The following is a 20,577-nucleotide window of genomic DNA, read 5'->3' as shown; positions in this document are numbered from 1 at the left end:
AGAGTATTGGCCAAGAGCTTAGCACTCGGCCTAAACCGCAGTATTCCCATTCCACTTTCCACCGGTGACACATTTTCAAAAACATAACAACCCATAGTCATAATTCAAGATGGGTTGAATGGACTTCCAGCTTAAACTTGTCAAAAGATTATAAAGTTCTAAGAACGGAATGCAAATAAAGAATTTATCAGGAATCTTTACTATTATTTTACTATTATTTTTATATATAATTTTAGGCCCTATCCATACCTTTTCTCACGATTTGAGAGAATTTTCAAAGAGAGAAAAATATAGTTTATAAATTTAACATGCGAATATCAAATGAACTAAAAAAAAACTAAGGACCTATAAGAATGTATAGTATAAAGATATATAAGATTGTTTTTCTATCTGTTTAGTCACTGATGCTGATACGACTGCCAATAGTACAAAATATGTCAAAATAGTTGTCGATGTTGAGGTTGTGTCATGTACATATGTATGGTAGTCATACCGCCCCCATATGAGTGGGGCCACATTGTTCGACCCGCCGGGCATGTGAAAAGTGTTAACTGGCTGGAAGCTCTGAGGCAACGACAGTGATGACTTGGCCATGGGTGCACTTCGGCGATGGCCTGGGAGTTTTTTCTTATCCCAGTACTGAGACAATGATTCTTTAATGCCGAGGCCTAAAAGCCTATTACACGGGCAGCCCGTGAATCTCTCGGTAAGTGGTAGCCTCCAAAGCAAAAGCACCATTTCTTAGGCACCAAACACACGCGGCGTATGGGTAATCAAAACAGGCTAGCTGTAAAACCGCACAGGAAAAAATATATTCGATAAAGTGAAATAGAAGATCAATTCTTAGGAAATATAAAGATTATTTAAGTTATAAAGTTATAACCCAATTTTATAGCAAAATTATGTTGTATATCTATACAAGTACTCATTAAAGTAGTGATGACTAAAATTGGTTATTAAAAAAATTAACACCTTTTAATATACCTACATATATTGTACATACTCTCCTCATATAGGCCAATAGATGAATACCAAAACATCCCATTTTGAACCTTGGTATATGTTTAGTACAAGGTTCTCATAAGTTTTGACTATGGTTTGCACCACATACCTTTTTTCTTGCTGTGCGTTTGAAGGGAAGAACCAAAACCAAGATTAGACAGCTACATTTTCCTGGGGCGTTGCCATGATTCGTTGTTCTAATTTGCAAAAGCAAATCACGCTCAGCGGCAACTGCAATCTTGCATCATTCATGCCAGTCGCACGCCCACCAATTATACTTACAAACAGATTTAATTATAATTGAACAACGGGTCGGTTAGTTGAAAAATCTGAAAACTAAAACGTTCCAAATGAAACGAAAACCGCAAGCAAGGTACACCGAGCAAATGAAGCTGAAAATTATGATTGTGATTGTGATGATGGGAACTTGGGAACCTATAGGGCGGAGTGGGTGGAAGTGGGTGGCTACTCCGCCGCAGAGCCACAAATCTCAGACCTGGAGACAATGGAGGCGACAATAAAAACCCAACAAAGCAAAACAAAACGAAACGAAACCATGGCCTTTTCCGTTGAACTTGCACTTTGCATAATTGCATATTACCATCAGCCAAGACCAAGAATACTTCACACGATTATCCATGTGCATTGTGCGAGCCCCCAAAGCCAAATCCCTCGCTAAAGCGGTGACCACCCCCATGGCTCTGATCTCGGGTCTCCGACCTTGGCATTAGTACTTTAATCTAAGAAACTATGGTGTAATGGAAATATGACCAACTGTAAGGATATCTTCAAGTACCAGTAGTCATGGTACACAATACAAAAACCATTGTTTTTAAAAACAAACCATCCAACCTCTAAGGAAACTATTATGATGTATGTTTTCATACAAATTTACTTTTCCATAGTAGGGATCATTTAAAACAAATTGTAAAATTTCAATGGTAAGTTCATTTTTGTTTTTCGAAAAAATACTTTTTTAAATCATGATTTGATATTATTTTTTTTATTAAATTTTTTTATCATTTCACACTTATAAATGGGTTTTTTAACCGGAAGGAGTACAAAAGTATGTTGTTCATTTCATACTGCCTACTTTATTGAGCAGACGATTCCAATAGCTCTTAAATATTTGTAATATCGAAGGTGAAAAGGTCCCTTCACTTTGAATGAGGATCGGCTCGCGAAATGAATCAGATGCAATTGATTAGATGCGTCTCATGAATAACTAGATTCGATAACTCCAACGAGGGGTTTCAGTTCTCATCGATTGAAAGCGAAACAATGAATAATTTGAAGATGCATGACATATCCATAAATCTACAGTCAAGGCGTGGGCAAGGCATAAATCGCTGGCAGAGACAATGCCATGGGCACAAAAATGTAGAACCCCCCATTGAAAGACAGTTTCGATTTGAATTCTGTAAAAAATATACATATACAAATATATACAGGACTGGGTCGCTATATATATCATGTATTCGTGTATATATCAGTTTATTTAGTCTTCTTCAAAAGTTCTTTGGCGAGCTGCCCGCGGAGCTTCCCTCTTCAAATGGCACCTCGCCTAATCTAAATATTTTCTGTAATTTTTTCTTTCTTTTTCTCTTGTTTTTTTTTAGTCATTCTTTTCGTTTCATTTGATTTTTTTTGTACGTTCTTTTTTGTCAATTTTTTCTTTCGATTTGTACAAAGAATAGTGCTGAAAGAAAATTAGGTATAGGTTTTATATATGATTAAAATTAGGGTTAATATCTGGTACTCTGCTCTGCTCTAATGCATGGGCAAGGTGAGACAGAGAGAGAGAGAGAGAGCAATTTCGGCGTTAAGAGAAAAAGATAGGTGTAAGAGACAGAGATAGGTGATAGTGGAAAAAGACTGAGCGAGAGGGGGATGGGGAATATTGGGGGTACAGTTGCGTTGCCACCGAATAAAGTTTCGTTGACAATTATAGGTTAATTTTAAATTAGGGATAATATGTATAAATGGTTATAACTTGGGATGGGATGGGATGGGGTATGGCAAGTTTAACTCGGTAACAACAACAGAAAACATGAGGGCGAAATATAAGTTACAAACTATAACAAAATCAAACAATTGGTCTAGGACTAACAAAACAAAAAACTATAGGCGTGTATGTGTAGAAACAGAGATATCGTTCAAAATGCTTAAAATTATAATAAATATTTACGGGTAGGTTCGTGCACACATAGAGAGTAACTTTCTAGGTATACATAACTAACATCGAATAGTGTTTTAGCATTTCTGCTAGTTGTCCTTAACTATACACATAGGTAAAATGTATTTGCGATTCGAACTGAAAATTAAGCTGGGAAAATGCGAGGAATGTTAGGTGTTGTATTGTTTGGGCCCAGTATTGCAACTAGTGCCGAAAAAATTGGACTTATACACTAATAGGCGTTGATCGCAACAGTCCACACACTCCATTCAAACCCCCACGAAATAGCGTTACACAGTACTTTATATCACACATAAATGAATCCCTCTTAAACTGACTGGGAATGGAGTGGCGGCCTGATTGCAAACCGATTTATCTAGCACTTATATCTAGTATTTGATTTAAGTTGTGGTCTTTGAGGTGTACAAAATAAGAAATCAAAAGGGGTCGGGTGGGTAAACAAATTATGTTAGGGAAGTGGGGACATAATGGATAGTTGTTATATATAGTAATATAGATTATGCATAATAATAAGAATAATATAAAAATAATCACAGACTCGGATTTGCTGATTGAAATCATTTTTGTTTGCTATTAGTTTTTGCTATTTGTGTTTTCCACTACGAGTGTTCAGTTTGTAGTTGATCGGTTTCTTTCGACTTAGTTCTTAAAAAGCTAAAATCACTTGGAATAACTTTAGATATTTATACAGTTATGCTGCCGCACGATTGTATGTGTGCACGTAATATAATTGTTTTTTATTAGTCCATATATATTATATCATATTGTGTAGCATTACGATTACTAGAGTTATACGTATACCTAGGCATATACGACTTTTTATGCGCTTCCAATTATATGTTATCATTTTCTAGCGTTGCGACCCTTAACAAATACAGGTTTCAGGCATTGCAAGCATTGCAAGACCTTTGCCACATAGATAGTTACATTTGTATCTCTATGTGTTGTCACATGAATAAAAGTTACAATTACATTGATGCAAAGTCAAGCTCAAGTATGGACTTGCTTGGGACCAAATCGGATGCTAGTGCATTGGGATTCGATTTGATTCGATTTTAATAGAGCGGTTTTAGTACATTTTATGTCATATAGGTTTGCTATAATCCTCTGTCGCGCCTTGGCCTTTTCTTTATCTAGTTTGCTTAGTTACAATACAAATGACTCATATTAACATATCATTATACGCTTATCAATATCAATATAATTAGAGTTTCTAGATATTATGCTCCTCTGAGAACAATTGCAAAGTACAACGCTTGCTAAATATGATGTTGCCCAATTACAATGGTTCTTGCAGATCTTTCGAGGATTTAAGTATGTTTTTTTTTTTTTTTAGTGGGAGTGAGAATAATTTAACAATCTCTTTAGTCTAGGCATTTTTCGCATTAGTTTATATACGAATAATCTTAATGGAGTTATGGCTGTTGTTCTAGATGGATAATGATGTTCTCAGCTTTGGAAGGGAGTGTGGTACGTTTACATAAATGTGGCTAGGCGAATATTGAGGGTGTATGTGTGTGGTATGTACATTAACTTAATATCTAGATTATCAATCGATTATCAAATACGCGGTACACCCACGAAGACTTTGTTCCGCTGATTACTCTCAATCTGGCCCGTATGTTATGTGGGGTGTGTGGTATTTTATATGCTACGCTACTATATGGTTTGATCTTTCTGCATTCCCAGTTATCGGTTACCATTCTATGTGACTGCGTTTTCTCAGGCCATTATGGTATTGCTTTCTGTGTACACATACATATAATATGCTACAATAATTCAAGTTTATTAGTTAAACTAGTTCACAAGCAAACATAGTTTCGTAATTGTTTTATAGTAGTTACATAAAGGAAAACAAAAGGACAATAAATTTACAAACAACGGGACACAATGTAAAAAATTATTTCAAAAAAAAATAATTCAGGTCAGGGTTATAGCTTAAACACAAGGTAAATTCCTTGGGAGCATTTTTGCGCTTGTTCATTCTTTTTTACTGGATTTACTTATCTTTTTACTTTCAATAAAATCTTTTAGAACCGTCATCGTTAAAAAGCAAGACGCTCAGCTCATTTAACTTAAAACTAAATTGAAGTATTTATAATTATATATATATAGGTAGTGTAAATATATTTCAATTGGTTACATATGCTAATATGCAAGCACACAAAACGGAAATTTTGAGTTCTAATTCTGTATATATAATTGTTTTGTTGTCCAGGTCAAGCTTTAAGCATCCCGCTTAATTCTAAATTTAAATACAAATTGCGGTTAAGAAAACGAAGCACGTTTTAGTCATAGATAAGATTTGTACACTTAAACCTAAATTAATATATTATATATATATGTATACCGTATGGAGTACGGTGTAGACACCCATACTCATACTCACCAAATACATGACATGTACATATATATAGATATATATATATATATATATATATATATATATATATATATAAACCGCATTTTATATAGACGAGGGTATACAAGTCTACAGATCAACAATTTGCAACTTTATAATTTAAAGCTAAAGTTCCTCTTAATCCTATATGCCTCCTACTCAACGTCGTGCATCTCTTAACCACTAAAGAGATAATCGATATAAAAAACTTTGGGCTTAATCTAGTTTATATGCTTATCAATCGTGCTTGAGTACGATGCGGGCGGGCGCCTTGGAGCGCTGCTTGTGGCTGCTCCCGCCGCCGCCTCCACCGCTGCTTCCACCTCCCGAGGACGCTCCCTGGCGCTTCTCCAGCCGATCGAAGATGCCTCCTCCAGTTCCCGAACTGCTGCTGCTGCCTCCTCCACCTCCTGCGCTACTTTTCCGCTGCAATGCGTTGTGCTCCTCGCGCTGCCTCCTCTCACGCTGCCTGCCGCCATGCGAAGACTGCTGTTGATCTCCACCGCTGCTGCTGCTGCCATTGCTGGTGGGCTTCAGCACCACCCGCCGCTGGCCGGAGCTAAAGCTGGTCGCCGACGTTGAGCCGCTGCTGCCGCCGCCGCCGCGCATTACCTTGTGATTCCGCTTGACCACCAACAACTCCGGCGTGGCCGATCGCTTGCTGCTTGCCTTCTGCTGCGGCGGCGGCGATGGGGTGGCCAACAAACGATCCTCCTCGTCCAGCAGCAGGTCATCGACATCGTAGTCCAGCTCCACCTCATCGTCGCTGGGCGTGCCCAGGCGCAGCATATCCCGCGGTTTCGGTGGAGTGCCGCCAGCCGCAGCTCCCGCCGCTCCTCCCAACGCTCTCGCCGGCACAGCTGCAGTCACCTGCTGCTGTTGCTGCTGATGATGATGATGCTGCTTGGATGACGGAGCCAGGTGCTCGGTTATGCTGCGCTTCGCCTCTGGCGCTATCTTTGCTGCTGTTAATTGCTTGCGCACCGGCTGCTGCTGGCCTTGGGTTGGCTGGGCATTGGACTGCGACTGCGATGGTGCCTGCCTGTTGCGCACGCTGGCCGCTTCCTGGTCATCGCGACGCTTCAGCGAGATAACCTTGCGTTCGCCTGCTGGCTGGGCAGGCCGATGCTTTGGCGCTCCAGCTGTCGACACTGCAGATCCTTGTCCCGCGGCCACCTCCTGGTCGTCGCGAGCTGGCGAACTGTGCTGTTCGGCGCGTTTCTCCTAGAAAGTTTAGTTTGTTTGTGGAGTTCTCTTGGTTTCGGTTCGCTGAATTTAGATACATAACAATAAGGCTGGCTTCGATGGCCGAAGGATCAAATGCCCTTGCAATAGGAAAACAAATGTTGTTTCGTATCGAATTTCTTTCCAAACCAGATTTAAGACGGTAGGGTAGAGGTCTTTAAGTTGGGACAGCCAACTTTCTGAGAAATTTGGTTTGTTTTTAAGCTAAAAGGTCAAGTTTTCTAAAGGTTCCCAGCACGTCAAGTTTCATAAGGGCAAAGAGATAAAGTTTCCCAACCTACAGACATCTCCCCTACAGTCATTTTCACTAATTTCAGTGTCAGTATTCAGCAAGGGCATTAAAATGGTGTAAAATCTCTCATATTGTTCAACCCCCACAAATATAAAAGAAAATTGACTTACCTCGTGTAGTTTCTCCTCAGCCGCACGCCGACGCTTCAGCTCCTTGTCGCGCATAATCTTCTCGCGCAATTGCTTCTGCTTCTCGATCTCCAGGCGGTAGTTGCGGGTCTCTTCGTCCTCGTCGCTGGGCTGCAACGGGGAATGAACAAATAAAATTAGTCGATTTGAGGAGAATGTCTTTCAACTGGGATGATCACTTACCATACTGCGGCTGCCTGATTCAGAGGGTCGACCGCGTGGCTCGCCGGAGAAGGGATTGCGTACGGCGCCTGACCCGGCTGAGCCACTTCTCCGTCGCTTGGGAGGTGCCGCTCCGCTGGCTGGCACTCCGCCCGCTCCTTGGGCACTGGCTGCGCTCGCACTGCCACGATTCTCGTCTCGATCCCGGCTGGATGCTCGTCGGAATCCTCCTCGGGGTCCTGGCGGCCGATTGGCGCCATATCTTTCACGATCTCGCTCCCGATCCCGCTCCCTCTCCCGATCCCTTTCACGCTCCCGCTCTCGATCGCGTTCCCTTTCCATGCGCTTCACCGGTGAGTAGCTGCGGCCCCGGGAGCGACTGCGGCTGCGTGTGCGTCTGCGCTCGCCTGCCTGGCCAGAGGCGACGGCTCCCGAGTTGGAACCTGCCGACGGGGGCGAACGTTCCATGCGTCGCTTCTCAAAGTACTGCCGATTCTTGTTGATGAACTCTTCCTGCTGGCGCAGCAACTCAGCCTCGCTGTTGATGGCGGGCATAAAGTGGGTCTCCTTAATGAACTTGTTGGTGGCCGCCTCAACGCCGCCCTTGAAATTCGGATTGATGAGCACCTTGCTCACGCGTGGAACCGATGAAGAACCCTGCTGCTGCTGCTGTGGTGGTCCATTTGGCTGCGGCTGCGGCTGTCCAGGATTACCCGGCTGCTGCGAAGGATGCCCCGATTGCTGCGGTGCTGGCTGTTGCTGCTGCTGCTGCGGTGACTGCTGGGGCGGCGGACCTCGCATTCCCATGCCGTTGGCGTAGTTTGGCGGGGCGCCGGGCATCATGTGCAGCGGCAGAGTCTGGAGAGGGGGCCGCTGCATGCGCGAATTGTCGCCCTGCGGCCGCCAGCCGTTGTGCGGCCGCATAAACTGCGGCGGATGCTGGGGCGGATGGCCCTGATCGTAGCCATACGAGGGCGGGGCGTTACGGTACAGCGGCGGACGCATGCCCGTCTGCTGCTGGTGTGGCGACTGGTGCTGTTGGTGCGGTCCAGGCCCCGGTCCCGGACCCAGAAGCGCTCCATTGCGATAGCCACCGGGATTAGGGGCATACGCCAGCGGCGGTGGCTGCAGCAAACCCACACGCACCTGCTCGTGCGGATGCGTCAGCAGGTGGGGCGGGACGCCACCGTTCGGATTGTGACTGTGGTGCATCATGTGCGAATGCGTGGGAGTGTGGAGGGGAGAGGCGGGAGCGCTGTGTGGCTGTTGTGTGTTGGTCGGTGCTTGTTGTGATGACTGGTTGGGTGGCTGAGTTGGCGGGTACTGGCCTGGAATTGGAATGAATGTCGGATTGTTCAGTGTTTGCTGTTGCTGCTGATGGGCTTGATGACTTGGATGGGCTTGTGGTATTGACAGGGTGAGTGGGGAGACGGGAACGGTTAGTGGGAGGAGGCAGGCGGCGGAGGAAGCAGCACCCACTGGCGTGCTCATCAGAGCCAGGTGCTGTGGTTGTGGAGCATTACCCGGCATGCCATATCGCTGTGGCGGCGGCTGCATTCCGGCCATGCCCATGCGTTGCTGCTGAACGCCAAACATTGGCGAGGGGTTACGTAGCAGGTGGTGGCGAGTTCCGATACCGCGCGGCGGCTTGCCCATTTGATTCTGCTGCTGCTGCTGGCCATGCATAAAACGTCCACCGCCGCCGACACGAGGTTTGTCTGCAATTATAGATTAAAGAGAAGACATTAGGACAGAGTTTAGGATTTAAGGAGGCTAAAACGCACCTCCATGGCCGTGGTGTCGCCGCTGCTGATGCTGGTAGGGCGACATGTGTGCGTGTTCCAGTTGTTGTCTCATACTGCTGTCGGCCCGCTCGCTGGCCGTCTTGTAATTGGTGCGCTCCTCGCGCTCTTCGTCGTCCTCGCGCGGATCGGGCAGCTCTGAAATCAGTGAGGCTGAGCTGACGGCACTGGGCAGGCTCTCCTGGGAGGAGGCCAGTAGCGAACTGAGGCCAAGTCCTAGCTCACTTTCGCTCTGGCTGCCTGCATTCTCTGCCGCCTCTTCGCCGTTGCCATTGTTGGGGCGAGCTTCCAACTCGGCGCAATCAGCGGGTGGAGCCACTTCGTTGGCTTGCTGCACTGGCGGTTCCTTCTGAGTGACTGCCACCAAGTCATCCGCTGGCTCTGCTGCCACAGCGTGGATTTCCTTAGGTTGTTTCTCTACTGTGCCGCTGGGCGGGTTAACTGCCGCCGGTGAGGCAACAGCAGCAGCAGCAGCAGCAGGAGTATGAACTGGGGCAGGAACTGGGATCGTGGGCTCTGGGTAAGTCCTTGCCGGCGCCACCTCTGCTCTCTGGACTCCCGAAGCTGTGGCTGCAGCTGTAGCTGTGACTGCCACAGCGGCTGCTGCTGCTCCTGCCTGCAATTGCTCCTTGTGCTTGCGCTCGTGCTGGCGAATCTGCTCCTGGGCCCATTCCTCGGCCTCGGCGCGCATCTGCTGCTTCACCTCGCTGGTGACATCCTTTTCGAGCTCTGTAAAGTGCGGGGGAGGAGGTTTTTAGACCAAGATCAGCTGGGTGAGGAGATGGAGTGGGAGTACTGGTACTAACCTTCGTCCGAGAGTAGCAACTCATCCTCGTCGGCGCCGAGCAAGGCCTGGTCATCGATGTCGTCGCCTAGCTCGTAGTTGAGCAGGTCATCGCTGCGGGGGGAGATTGGTGGAGAGTGGAGAGATGAGAAATGAGAAAGGCGAAAAACCAAGGTGAAATGAGACTTTTCTCCTTCGAGGTTCCATTGAAAAAAGAAAAAAAGCACCCACACATACACACACAGCCGGGGGCATTCACTCACACGCACATCCACCCACACACACAGACTGCTGCAGGCAGCCAGAAAATGTTATACACATGCAGACCTCCCCCGCCACTGCTTTTGGCTGGGGGTTTTGCGAGACCCCCCTTCCACGACCACTGATCGCAGGATAAGTCCTTGGAGCCCCTCGACGATTCGATGTCACCCACTTTTTCGCATCCACTTACTTAATGTCCGACATTTTTTTGCCAGGGCAGCTGTTGACACTCGGCGGCGCGCGCGTGTGTGTGTGTTATTTAGAGAAGTAGAACAGCGTTGGTCCACTGGCTGCGCGCCTCTTTACCACATTCTGCCGATCCTCGGGCAGTTAACGCACTCAGAACCGTAACGCGCGCGTTTTTTGCAGTCGATAAATAGATACCCGAAAGGTATGCAAAAACTAGGGCCTTTTCACACGCAGTTTGTGTAAATTTTTCGAGGGATGCAATCCGTATTAGAGCTGACACTAAAATCGATGTTTGTGAGAGAGACTATCGGTGAGGCGGTGCTGCCAGACAGTTAAAAATATCGATGACATCGCTTATTTTGACTTATTAATACAAATCAAACAAATTAAAAATGTTAAATCATTTAATACAGATAAGTTACTAAAAGCAGATTATGTTTCATAGTTTGTCGTTTTTTAAAAATAATTTTCTCATCCTAACGATAAACTATAATTATGTTTAAGACTTAAAAATAAATTTTACAAGACTTTTGCGCTAGAGTGATTTCTGTGGATCCTCCAAAATTTATATTTTTTTTATTAAATCAGAACATTTGTTAAAAGAACCGAACATTTTCATTTGAGTTGGTCTTGTTCTAACAAGAATGATATCAGAATCCCCATATAGTTTAGTTCAAGAGCTGGAGATATGGCAGCACCGGCATCCGTTTCACAACACTTTACTGTCAGTGTGCGAAATGACCGGATTTATGTACAGTTTGAAGTTTACCGGTTTAGCAGCAAGTCACTTGGCGTCCATTTTTCTAATTCGAATTATTTAAATAATTCTACTTATTTGAACACGCACTTTATGAAAGCCGCAGAACCATAGACAATGATTTTCACCGAGCACAAGGCGAAGATCCTGGCGATGACGGTCGAGCATGTGGACGACCTGCACCAGCTTTGGTCCCGCATGTTCGAGCCGCAAACCTGCGAGGATTGCCTCATCCGTTTGATGGATCACGCGAGCAGCTTCTACAAGGATCTCCTCAAGGAATCGCGCGAGAAGGAGCAGGGCATCAACAGCGAGATAGACGGACTGCAAAAGGAGGCCGCCACTCTGATGCGGCTGCTCCACAAGTCGGTGGACGTGGGCGAGCGTCCGGACGACATGCCGCTGGTCATCTGGCAACTGAAGCTGGACAAGACAATCGAGCATCTGCGTGAGGAGCTGGTCGAGCGAAGGACTGAGATTAATAAGCTGCTTGACCAGCAGGAACAGCTCTGCGAGGAGCTGGGCGAACTGCCATTTCCACTGGCAAGCGACTTGCCCGACGAGCTGGACGCCTTTCGGTCTCACCTGCAGCAGCTGCGCGATCTGAAAGAGCTGCGCCTCAAGCAGATGGACCTGATGCGCAAGAACATCAGACACAACATGAAAACACTCGAAATTTATGCCCATACGGACACCGAAAAGCGACTTCTTAGCCCGGAGTGTCATGATATCAGACCCCAATTTTATGAACTGCTGCAAGACATGCAAACAGAGTACGCCGTGCAGGTGTCGGAGCTGCACGAGCGCATCGACGAGATGCGCGCAAAGATCGAACTCCTCTGGCAGCGACTTAAGCTGACGGACGAATATGCCATGGGTCGCGTGCGCAAATCCACGTCCTACGACCAGCGCACCTTCGACATCCTGCGTGAGGAGCTGGAACGCTGCCAGGCACTGCGGCGCCAGAACCTCAAGACCTTCATCGAGCAGCTACGCGTCGAGATCCATGAGTGGTGGAATTTCACGCTCAAGAGCCCACAGGAGCGCAGGCGCTTCACCGGCTACTACTGTGATAACCCTAGCGAAGAAGTTCTAGAGCTGCACGAAATGGAGTTGGACCACCTTAAGGAGTTCTACAACAGTAACAGGAAAATCTTCGAACTGTATGCCAATCGTGCGCTGCTTTGGTCACGCCTGGAGGCACTGGAGGCCAAGGCCAACGATCCGAATCGCTTCAACAATCGTGGCGGACAACTGCTCAAGGAGGAGAAGGAACGCAAGGCCTTGGCGTCCCGACTGCCCAAAATCGATCAGCAAATCACAGAGCTAGTGACGGCCTACATGAGCCACAACAACACGCCGTTCCTGGTGAACGGTGTGGATATACTGGAGAGCATGTCGGCGGACTGGGAGCAGCACCGTCAGTCGAAGAAGCAACCGTCTGCCCAAAAAAAAGACGTAGTGGTTAACACGACCAGCAAAATGAAGCCGCCAGTAGTGCCTCTTACGCCAAATACACTGAAAGGCAACCGGGGCAAACACGGATCCTCGTCATCATTGAAGAAGACCCCGTCCAAGGTGAACGCCAGCACCGCCGCCAAGAGCACGGGGAATCTGCAGAAGAGGCGGCATCCCAACGAAGGCAGAAACAATCCTCAGCCGGCGGCAGCGGCCAAGCGAAATCTAATAATCTCACTGGAGTGCGTCAGTTCGGAGCCAGTGCTGGGAGTGAATGGCCAGACGAGCGCTGCCGCCAAGAGCACAGAGAATGTGCAGAAGAGGCGCCATCCCAACGACAGCAAGAATATGGTGGCGGCAGTGCCCAATCGAAATCTAATAACCTCGGTGGAGTGCATCAATTCGGGGCCAGGCCTAGGAGTGAATGGCCAGAAGCTGCTGAAGTCGCCACTGAAGAAGGTGCGAGTGCTGGAGTACTCGGTGCGCCGCGGGAAGACCGCGGGCAGGCCCAGCATTGGCAGCAAGAACCACCCGAGGAATCGTCCGATCCCCCAGCTCCGTGTGCAACCTCCTTCCGGCGAGGAGAACGAGGATGACGACGATTACGGGGACGAGAAAGAGAACGAGGACAGCGGAGACTTCTAGGCTTACTCGGCCTATTAACTAAGGATCCTTTAGGATCTTTAATCCCATCTAATTGCAATCTAATCGGCAACTAATCTGTGTTCCATCTCTACCTGTATTGAAGTATTTCGCTCAATTACTCAAGACTCAAAGAGCAGAAGCATAGTCAATGCCCAGCTTTGCTTTTTGTTATACACTTTTAGTAAATAGTTTAGACCTTTTGTGAGCAGACCATTTGATATTCATATTTGATACACAAAGACCACCTAAATTTAAAACTTGATGTGTGGTCCCACATGATCACTTTGTTTCGGCTATAACCGTGTCTGAGTAAATGAGCAAATGGTCGACTTTTAAATTTTAGTAAAATAAATATGTATGTATTTTTACACTACCAAGTCTTGGTTATTTTTTTTAAATTGTCCAATGTACATAAAAAAGGGGCTCATCTTGAGAAAATCACATGAAGGCGGTTTTTATTTGTTTAATAACATCTATATTTTAACACGCACATTTAAAATAAATAAATTGCAGAAATTCAAAGAATACCTAACGGTGTACATTTGTTTTTAGCAAATGCAAGGTCTGAAAGCAGTTACAAGTAACAGATTCTGGAATATTCCTAAAAAAATTAGGCTTCGTTGATTAAATTAAACTGTCAAAATGTTGTTTACAATTTTGTTGATAAACCGGAATTCGCTAGGGGCTGTTATATTGTGCAATATTTAATAGTTGAATTTTTACAAATTGAAATGGAACCGTACCAAATTTAAATTAATTTTTTAACCGATTAAATGGGGCATTCCCATAGCTGCAGCCCTGATCCAAGTCGTTTCGCGAAATCTGGCAACGCTGCCCACAAACAGGGTGGCAATACTTTTTGGCCGCCATTTCAGTTTGAATTTACCGAAATTTCGTCTGGCGTCATCGTTTCATTCAGTACTTAATTTCGTGCAGCGATGCACTCTAAATAAACCCACATTGCATTCCCAATCCAATCCAATTCAATTCTCGAGTCAAAATCCAAGTAACGATCGCACGCATTCGGCAATTCGCCAGACAGAAATGCCGAACAAATAGAGATCCCAATCCCAAGTGAAACCTTCAATCCAAAAAACAAACATAAAGATAGAAACAAGCATTTTCGCAGAAATCGAGATTATGAACACGCCGAGTGCCACCGCGGTGAAGGCCCAGATCCTGGAGATGACGGGCGAGCACGTGGACCAGCTGCATGCGATGTGGTCGCACTTGTTTGAGCCAAAGACCTGCGGCGAGTTCCTCCACCGGCTGAAAGATCATGCTCACAGCTTCTTCACGGATCTGCTGAACGAGTCGCGCGAGAAGCAGCAGGCCATCCTCGGCGACATAGCCGCTCTGCGGGCGGAGGCAACCGATCTGACCCGCCTGCTCCACGAAACGGTGGACATTGGCGAGCGTCCGGATGACATGCCGCTGGTCATCTGGCAACTGAAGCTGGACAAGAGCATCGAGCATCTGCGCGACGAGCTGGGACGCCGGCGGGCGGAGATCTGTGAGCTCCTCCTGCAGCAGGAGCAGCTGTGCGAGGAGCTGGGCGAACTGCCGCAGCCGCTGCTGGCCGATCCACTGCCCCTGCCCGAGGAGATGGATGCCTTCCGGGATCGTCTCGAGCAGCTGCGCGACCAGCGAGTGCTGCGCCTCCAGGAGATGGACCAACTGCGCCAGAGCATTAAGCACGACATGAAGGTGCTCGAGTGCATGCCCCAGACGGACGCCGAGGAGCGTCTGCTCAACCAGGTGGATCACTGCCTCACGCCGGAGACCTTCGAGCGGCTGCGTCACATGCAAAAGTCCTTTGCCGACCAGGTTAAGGAGTTGCGCGAACGCATCGACGATATGCGCGACAAGATCCGCGTTCTCTGGGACCGGCTGCAGGAGACGGACGAGTATGCCATGCGTCGCGTGCGCGAGTCCACCTCGTACAACCAACGCACCTACGATGTCCTGCGCGAGGAGCTGCAGCGCTGCCAGGCCCTGCGACGACAGAACCTCAAGACCTTCATCGAGCAGCTACGCATCGAGATCAAGGAGTGGTGGGATCTCACGCTGAAGAGCCCACAGGAGCGAAAGCGTTTCTCCAACTACTACAACGACTGGTACAACGAGGATCTGTTGGAGCTGCACGAACTGGAGCTGGACGACCTGAAGACCTTCTACAACAAGAACAAGGAAATATTTGATCTGTATGAGAGTCGGGCCGAGCTGTGGGCGCGCATGGAGGCACTGGAGGCCAAAGCCAGCGAACCGAATCGCTTCAACAACCGCGGCGGCCAGTTGCTCAAGGAGGAGAAGGAGCGCAAAGCCATTACGTCCAAGTTGCCCAAGATTGAGCAGCAGATCACCGAACTGGTGCAGGCCTACGAGGCCCAAGAGAACACGGCCTTCCTGGTGCACGGTGAGAACATACTCGAACGGATGGCCGCCGACTGGGAGCGCCATCGCCAGGCCAAGCAGCAGAACTCGGCCCGCAAGAAGGCCCCGGCGTCGGCCAGCAAGATTATGCCGCCACCCGCTGCAGGATCAACAGCTCCTCGCACGCCACGCACTCTGCGCAACATGTCGACCTTCTCCAGCTCCACCATGTCGCTGCGCAAGACGCCCTCGCAACAGCACCTCCGACCGCTGAACGTGACCAAGAGCACGGGCAATCTGCACAAGCGGCTGAATCCAAATCCATCCGGTCTGCAGACGGGCCCCAGGACGCCGAACGCCAAGCGCAGCCTGATGAATACCCTGAACTCGATGAAGGCGTCGCCGGCGCAGCGCCTGCTTGCCGCCAGCCAGCCGCAGAGCCACCTGAAGGCCACCAAGTCGCCGCTAAAGCGCGTGCGCGTTCTGGACAATACACTGCGGCGCAGCGGCGGCATGGGCAGACGGAGCATTGGAACGCGCTCCAGCAAGAAGCCGCGCACCAAGTCCACGGACCAGGACGCACCCAACGACACGGACTACACCACGGACGAGAATGCCGAGCATGGTGTGAGCTATGACGAATTTCAGCCCACCAGTCGCTCCTCAATGCTGCCGCGCCAGCGACACCAATTGGCCGTACCCAGAAAGCGCCACCCGGAGGTGAATCCCAATCTGCCAGTGCCACGGGAAAGCCTGATGGTGGTGCAGCCACGGAGGCAATTCTAGTTTAAGTTCCACTGCGGATCATCTGAAATTAACACGTACCTACTATCCTTAACAGTTGGCGTTTCTTTATGTATTTCATTTTATTTTCTGTTTTACGTTTTCATAATAAAAAAAAATTATGTGAGTTTTTTCTTGACCACAAGAGTGTGTTTCATTTTTACCTTGGTAAGAGGAAGAATTCCGTTGTAGCCAGTAAGATTTTTAAAGTATTCATAAATAGTAAAAATCCCATTGGAATTCAATTCGAGTATTATCTCCATTGAGGATCATTGCATTACTTGTTTGTATAAAGACCATAATACCTTATTCCATTTTTCAATCGATCGATTTTTAGCGAATTAGAATAAAACACTTGAAGTTAATAGATAATCTCAGTATTAAACACTTTTCAAACTGCTTTACTATATGTCTATCATTATTAAAAAACTTCTAAGTGAATCACTTATGTAGAACGCATAACCTTAAAGTTGTGTCCCAAAATGGATGAGCTGTAGATCACAGGAGAATCCGATTGTTACAATATTTTAAAATCTCTATAAACTGAATCTAAAGTTACTCTATCCTTAACTATGAACACTTATATATGAGGGTTAAAAACAACTGGATTTAATTATAGATTGTTTTACTATGTTTTCACGTTTATTAGCTCATCAAATTAACTTATTAGGGAGATGGGAGCGAGTTTTACTTTAATATACATACGCACTTATGTAAGCTATATAAAAATTGTTACAACCGCCTACATTGCGCACTAAGATGTAAGCAGTTCTTATTCGACTATTAAATACATATTAACACATTAAAATGGCCGGCATGGTTGATGCCTGCGCTTGTGATGAACCCTTCAAATGGCAAACAGCCCGGTGTCGGCTCTCTCTCCTCTCCATTCCATTCTATTCCGCCGGCTATATACAGAGGGAAGCTTAAGACTATACTGGAATAGTTGTTGTGTGTTCGGTTTGAGGTGGAGCAGTGTCCTCTGGAGCAGGAGCACGCAGTGCAGCATCGATATGGGCCAAGACGATGGCTATTTGCCCGTGTCACTTCCGCTCTGGCTGTGCTGGCTGCTTCCTCCGTGATTGTACATGAGATGCGCTGCAATCGGAAGGGATATCCATAGTTTAGACAAGGAGGGAGATATTTCTTAACAGTGCTTACCCATAACAACAGGCGGAAAGTTGAAGGCGCCAAACGGAGCCGCCGCCGCATTCACTGTCGTGGGCACGAAGCTGGCTCCATCAAGGGTGACGGCTGGAGTAGCGGCCGCAGGTCCCGGCGCCAGGCCAGAAGATTGTGTGGCATTGTACGTTCCCGGTGAGTGGATGACGGTGGTCGCGGATGAGCTCTCAGTGCCGGCAGCTGCTGCCACCACGGCCAACTGAGGATCCAAATCATGTGGATACCGTGCCGGTGGCATGACCACGGTGGTCAGATGCGACTGCCCGCCATCGTCCAGCAGCCCTGTCCGCTGCAGACGCCCCGTCTTCGTCTCGATGTGCTTGTTGTGGGCGCTCAAACAGTGATTGCGCATATTGTACAGCTGCAGGAAGTAGGCATCGCAGTGCGGACACTTGTACCGCTCGCCCGTATGCCTACGGATGTGCGCCTTGAGGTCGTTGCTCTGCGTGAAGCTCTTGGGGCACTGATCGCACTTATAGGGCCGCTCGCCGGTGTGCGTGCGCATGTGGATGGTCAGGTTGTAGGCCCGGTGGAAGCTCTTGCCGCATGTGTTGCACAGATTCGGCTTGGTGCCCGTGTGGTAACTGTGGAATTAAGGGAAAACCATTAGAAAAAATGATCTTCTGTATTGCAATTCCCGTCATATTTTGCCTCCCTACTTTATAACCCCATCTATAACACCACTTACCGCTCGTGGACCTTGAGATCGGTGGCGCGGGGGAAGGCCTTGACACAGTAACGGCACTTGTAGGGCTTTTCACCATTGTGGCGACGCATGTGCACTCGGAGGTAGTCGTTGCGAGCGAAACTGTCGCCGCAGATGCAGCACAGGAAGTTGCGCTGCCCGGTGTGGGTCTTTTCGTGTTCCCTGAGCTGCGCTCGTTCGCGGAATGTCTCCTCGCAGGTCTTGCAGGCGTAAAGGAAGTCGGTGTGCAGCAGCGTGTGCTTGCGCAGGTAGGTCTTGCTGGAGAAGCGCTTTGAGCAGTACTCGCATGTGTGCTCCGCCAGCTGGAGCTTCAGTTCGCTGCCCGGCTCCAGGCCCTCGCCATTGTGCTTGCTGACCTTGTGACGCTCCAGGGCGTCCAGTCGCGAAAAGGCAGCCTCGCAGAGCGAACACTTGTGCTCCTTGTTGCTGTGAAGGCTCTGCACATGCGCCTTGAGGTGGTCGCTGCGCGCGAACGCCTTGGGACAGTGCGGGCAGTTGTGCGGCTTTTTCTCCAAATGCGACAGCTTGTGGCGCAGCAGGTGGCAGTGGCGCGAGAAGGTGCGCTGGCACACTTCGCAGCGGTTTTCGGGATTGGGTTCGCCCTTATTGCGGCGCCGTCGCCTTCCGGACTTGGACTTCTTCGGCGGCTTTTCGCCGTCTAGCGGCTCCTGCTTGAGCCGGAATTCCCCATCCTCGTCTTCACCACCGTCCTCGTCGTCGTCCTCATCGTCATCCAGGTCGCTATCATCGTCCCCGAACTCGTCGAACCGGTCCTCGTCACTAAGCGTCAGTTCGCCGCTGACATGCAGCTTCATGAAATCTTCCACTCCCATTGGTGCCTCGTCCTCGCTGCCCACAAGGTGGCTCTCCTCCTTAATGCTAAACTGAGAGTCGCCAATGGCAATGGGCTCATCTGGAAAATGCGCAAGGGATTTGTGTTAGTTCTTACATCCTTGTGACCACAATGCATTGGACACCCACCCTTCACAGGCCGATCCATGGAGCCCTCGGCTTGGGCCTCCGCCTTCTCCCGCCGTCGACGCTTCTTCTCGAGCTTCAGCTGCATGGCCAGATCGACCTCCTCCGCCTCCAGGCAGGGCTCCGGCTTGATGTGCAGCCACAGCGTTTGATTGGCCACATTGGGCTCTTCGTCCTCCTCATCGTCATCCTCGTTGCTGGAAATGGGGTTCGTATTGCACTGGAAGGCTTCACCGACTCCGTCATGGTCGTCGTCATCCTCGTTCAGCATGACCTCGGCGGAGACCAGCTCGTCCCCGCCGTCGCTGTTCATGGTGTTCTCATCCGCCGGCGGCCATGTGCGCAGGAGGTCGTCCTCCAGGTCGCGATGCTTGTTCCGCATATGGCGCAGCAAATGATCCCGTCGGCTAAAGGTGCGATGGCATTGGCCGCACTGGAGTCGCGTTACCTGCTCGTGGCTGCGCGCCAAATGGCTGCGTAGCTGACGGAGATGCGGGAAATGCTGCGGGCAAAACTTGCACTTGAATTCCTCGGCCTGCTGCTGGCCATCCGCACCCGTAACAACGCTGCCATCCTTGTTCGTTCTGTGCACCTGGTTGCGATGCAGGCGGAGCTCCAGGCTGTTAAGGAACTGGTCGTGACACATCTCGCAGGGCAGCAGGGCCACCTGGTCCGTCTGGCTGGACGCCTCGGCGCCACGGGCCTTCAGCTGGGGCGAGCGGCCCAGCAGGGCCACCAGCGAGCAGTAGGAGCGCTCCGCGTGCCGCTTGAAGCGATAGGCATGGCGGGCCGCCTCCACGCAGGGGCCGCACATATGCGGGGGCATCCCGTCGTGCCGATGACACTGGTGCAGGGTGCACTCGTCGAGGATGCGGGCCAGATTGGCGTCCTCCTCGACGGGCGTGTCGTTGAAGATGAAGTGCAACTCCCCGTCCAGCGAGGCGTCCTTCAGGCAAACGCGACAGACGCGCTCCGTGTCCATGGTGTCCACTGCGTTGAGGAGCACCAACTTGCTGCCCGCCGGCTGGCCAACCGACTGCTCGTGCTCCTGACCCGAACATGGCTCCAGCGGCGCGTGCGGCTGGTGCGTTGCCATGGCTGTTTCGCGTCCTTAGGTCCTTGCTATTGCATGTGGGCATCAACAATTAGAGCAACTGCTGCTGCATTTCCTTAATTTTTTTTTTACCAATACAAGGCGTTTGTTGTGACCTCAAGTGCGGTCATACTGGTAG

At 48.8% G+C, this 20,577-nt stretch overlaps 4 protein-coding genes across 5 annotated transcripts; 2 read left to right on the top strand and 2 right to left on the bottom strand.

Moving 5' to 3' along the window:
- Positions 1-2,412: 2,412 nt before the first annotated feature.
- Positions 2,413-10,747, bottom strand: LOC108021787 (serine/arginine repetitive matrix protein 1). Of its 2 annotated transcripts, XM_017090591.4 has the most exons (7): positions 10,465-10,747; positions 10,036-10,127; positions 9,212-9,958; positions 8,951-9,145; positions 7,449-8,755; positions 7,248-7,376; positions 2,413-6,824 (listed from the first exon to the last, which is right to left on the bottom strand). In XM_017090591.4, the coding sequence occupies exons 1-7, from the start codon at positions 10,476-10,478 to the stop codon at positions 5,838-5,840; spliced, it is 3,471 nt and encodes a 1,156-aa protein (XP_016946080.3). In that variant the 5' UTR covers positions 10,479-10,747; the 3' UTR covers positions 2,413-5,837. The 2 variants fall into 2 exon arrangements, with proteins under 2 accessions (XP_016946080.3, XP_036676889.2); XM_036820994.3 differs by having other exon boundaries at positions 7,449-9,145.
- Positions 10,748-11,212: 465 nt separating this feature from the next.
- Positions 11,213-13,700, top strand: sofe (sister of feo). Its single transcript, XM_017067667.4, has one exon. The coding sequence runs from the start codon at positions 11,338-11,340 to the stop codon at positions 13,321-13,323; it is 1,986 nt and encodes a 661-aa protein (XP_016923156.2). The 5' UTR covers positions 11,213-11,337; the 3' UTR covers positions 13,324-13,700.
- Positions 13,701-14,194: 494 nt separating this feature from the next.
- Positions 14,195-16,624, top strand: feo (fascetto). The gene has a single exon (XM_017090623.4). It carries the CDS (start codon positions 14,464-14,466, stop codon positions 16,480-16,482), a length of 2,019 nt encoding a protein of 672 aa, XP_016946112.2. The 5' UTR covers positions 14,195-14,463; the 3' UTR covers positions 16,483-16,624.
- A 463-nt stretch (positions 16,625-17,087) lies between these two features.
- LOC108004753 (uncharacterized) lies at positions 17,088-20,561 on the bottom strand. The gene is made up of 4 exons (XM_017067789.4): positions 19,349-20,561; positions 18,350-19,280; positions 17,641-18,245; positions 17,088-17,577 (listed from the first exon to the last, which is right to left on the bottom strand). The coding sequence occupies exons 1-4, from the start codon at positions 20,439-20,441 to the stop codon at positions 17,510-17,512; spliced, it is 2,697 nt and encodes an 898-aa protein (XP_016923278.2). The 5' UTR covers positions 20,442-20,561; the 3' UTR covers positions 17,088-17,509.
- Between the last annotated feature and the right edge of the window lie 16 nt (positions 20,562-20,577).

This window comes from Drosophila suzukii, chromosome X, assembly GCF_043229965.1.
Source record: "Drosophila suzukii chromosome X, CBGP_Dsuzu_IsoJpt1.0, whole genome shotgun sequence".
Lineage (NCBI taxonomy): Eukaryota > Metazoa > Arthropoda > Insecta > Diptera > Drosophilidae > Drosophila > Drosophila suzukii.
Note: the sequence above shows the minus strand (reverse complement) of the source record. Positions and strands in the feature narration are given on the sequence as shown.

Bases quoted from the DNA above. Each gene is read 5' to 3' on its own strand.
- LOC108021787 (XM_036820994.3), bottom strand. The intron at 9,146-9,211 runs GTGCGTTTTAGC...CTATAATTGCAG, and splicing joins GCGACACCACGGCCATGGAG to ACAAACCTCGTGTCGGCGGC. The intron at 7,377-7,448 runs GTAAGTGATCAT...TCCCCGTTGCAG, and splicing joins AATCAGGCAGCCGCAGTATG to CCCAGCGACGAGGACGAAGA.
- sofe (XM_017067667.4), top strand. From the start codon at position 11,338: ATGATTTTCACCGAGCACAAGGCGAAGATCCTGGCGATGACGGTCGAG.
- feo (XM_017090623.4), top strand. From the start codon at position 14,464: ATGAACACGCCGAGTGCCACCGCGGTGAAGGCCCAGATCCTGGAGATG.
- LOC108004753 (XM_017067789.4), bottom strand. From the start codon at position 20,441: ATGGCAACGCACCAGCCGCACGCGCCGCTGGAGCCATGTTCGGGTCAG. The intron at 19,281-19,348 runs GTGGGTGTCCAA...CGCATTTTCCAG, and splicing joins CATGGATCGGCCTGTGAAGG to ATGAGCCCATTGCCATTGGC. The intron at 18,246-18,349 runs GTAAGTGGTGTT...TTAATTCCACAG, and splicing joins GATCTCAAGGTCCACGAGCG to TTACCACACGGGCACCAAGC.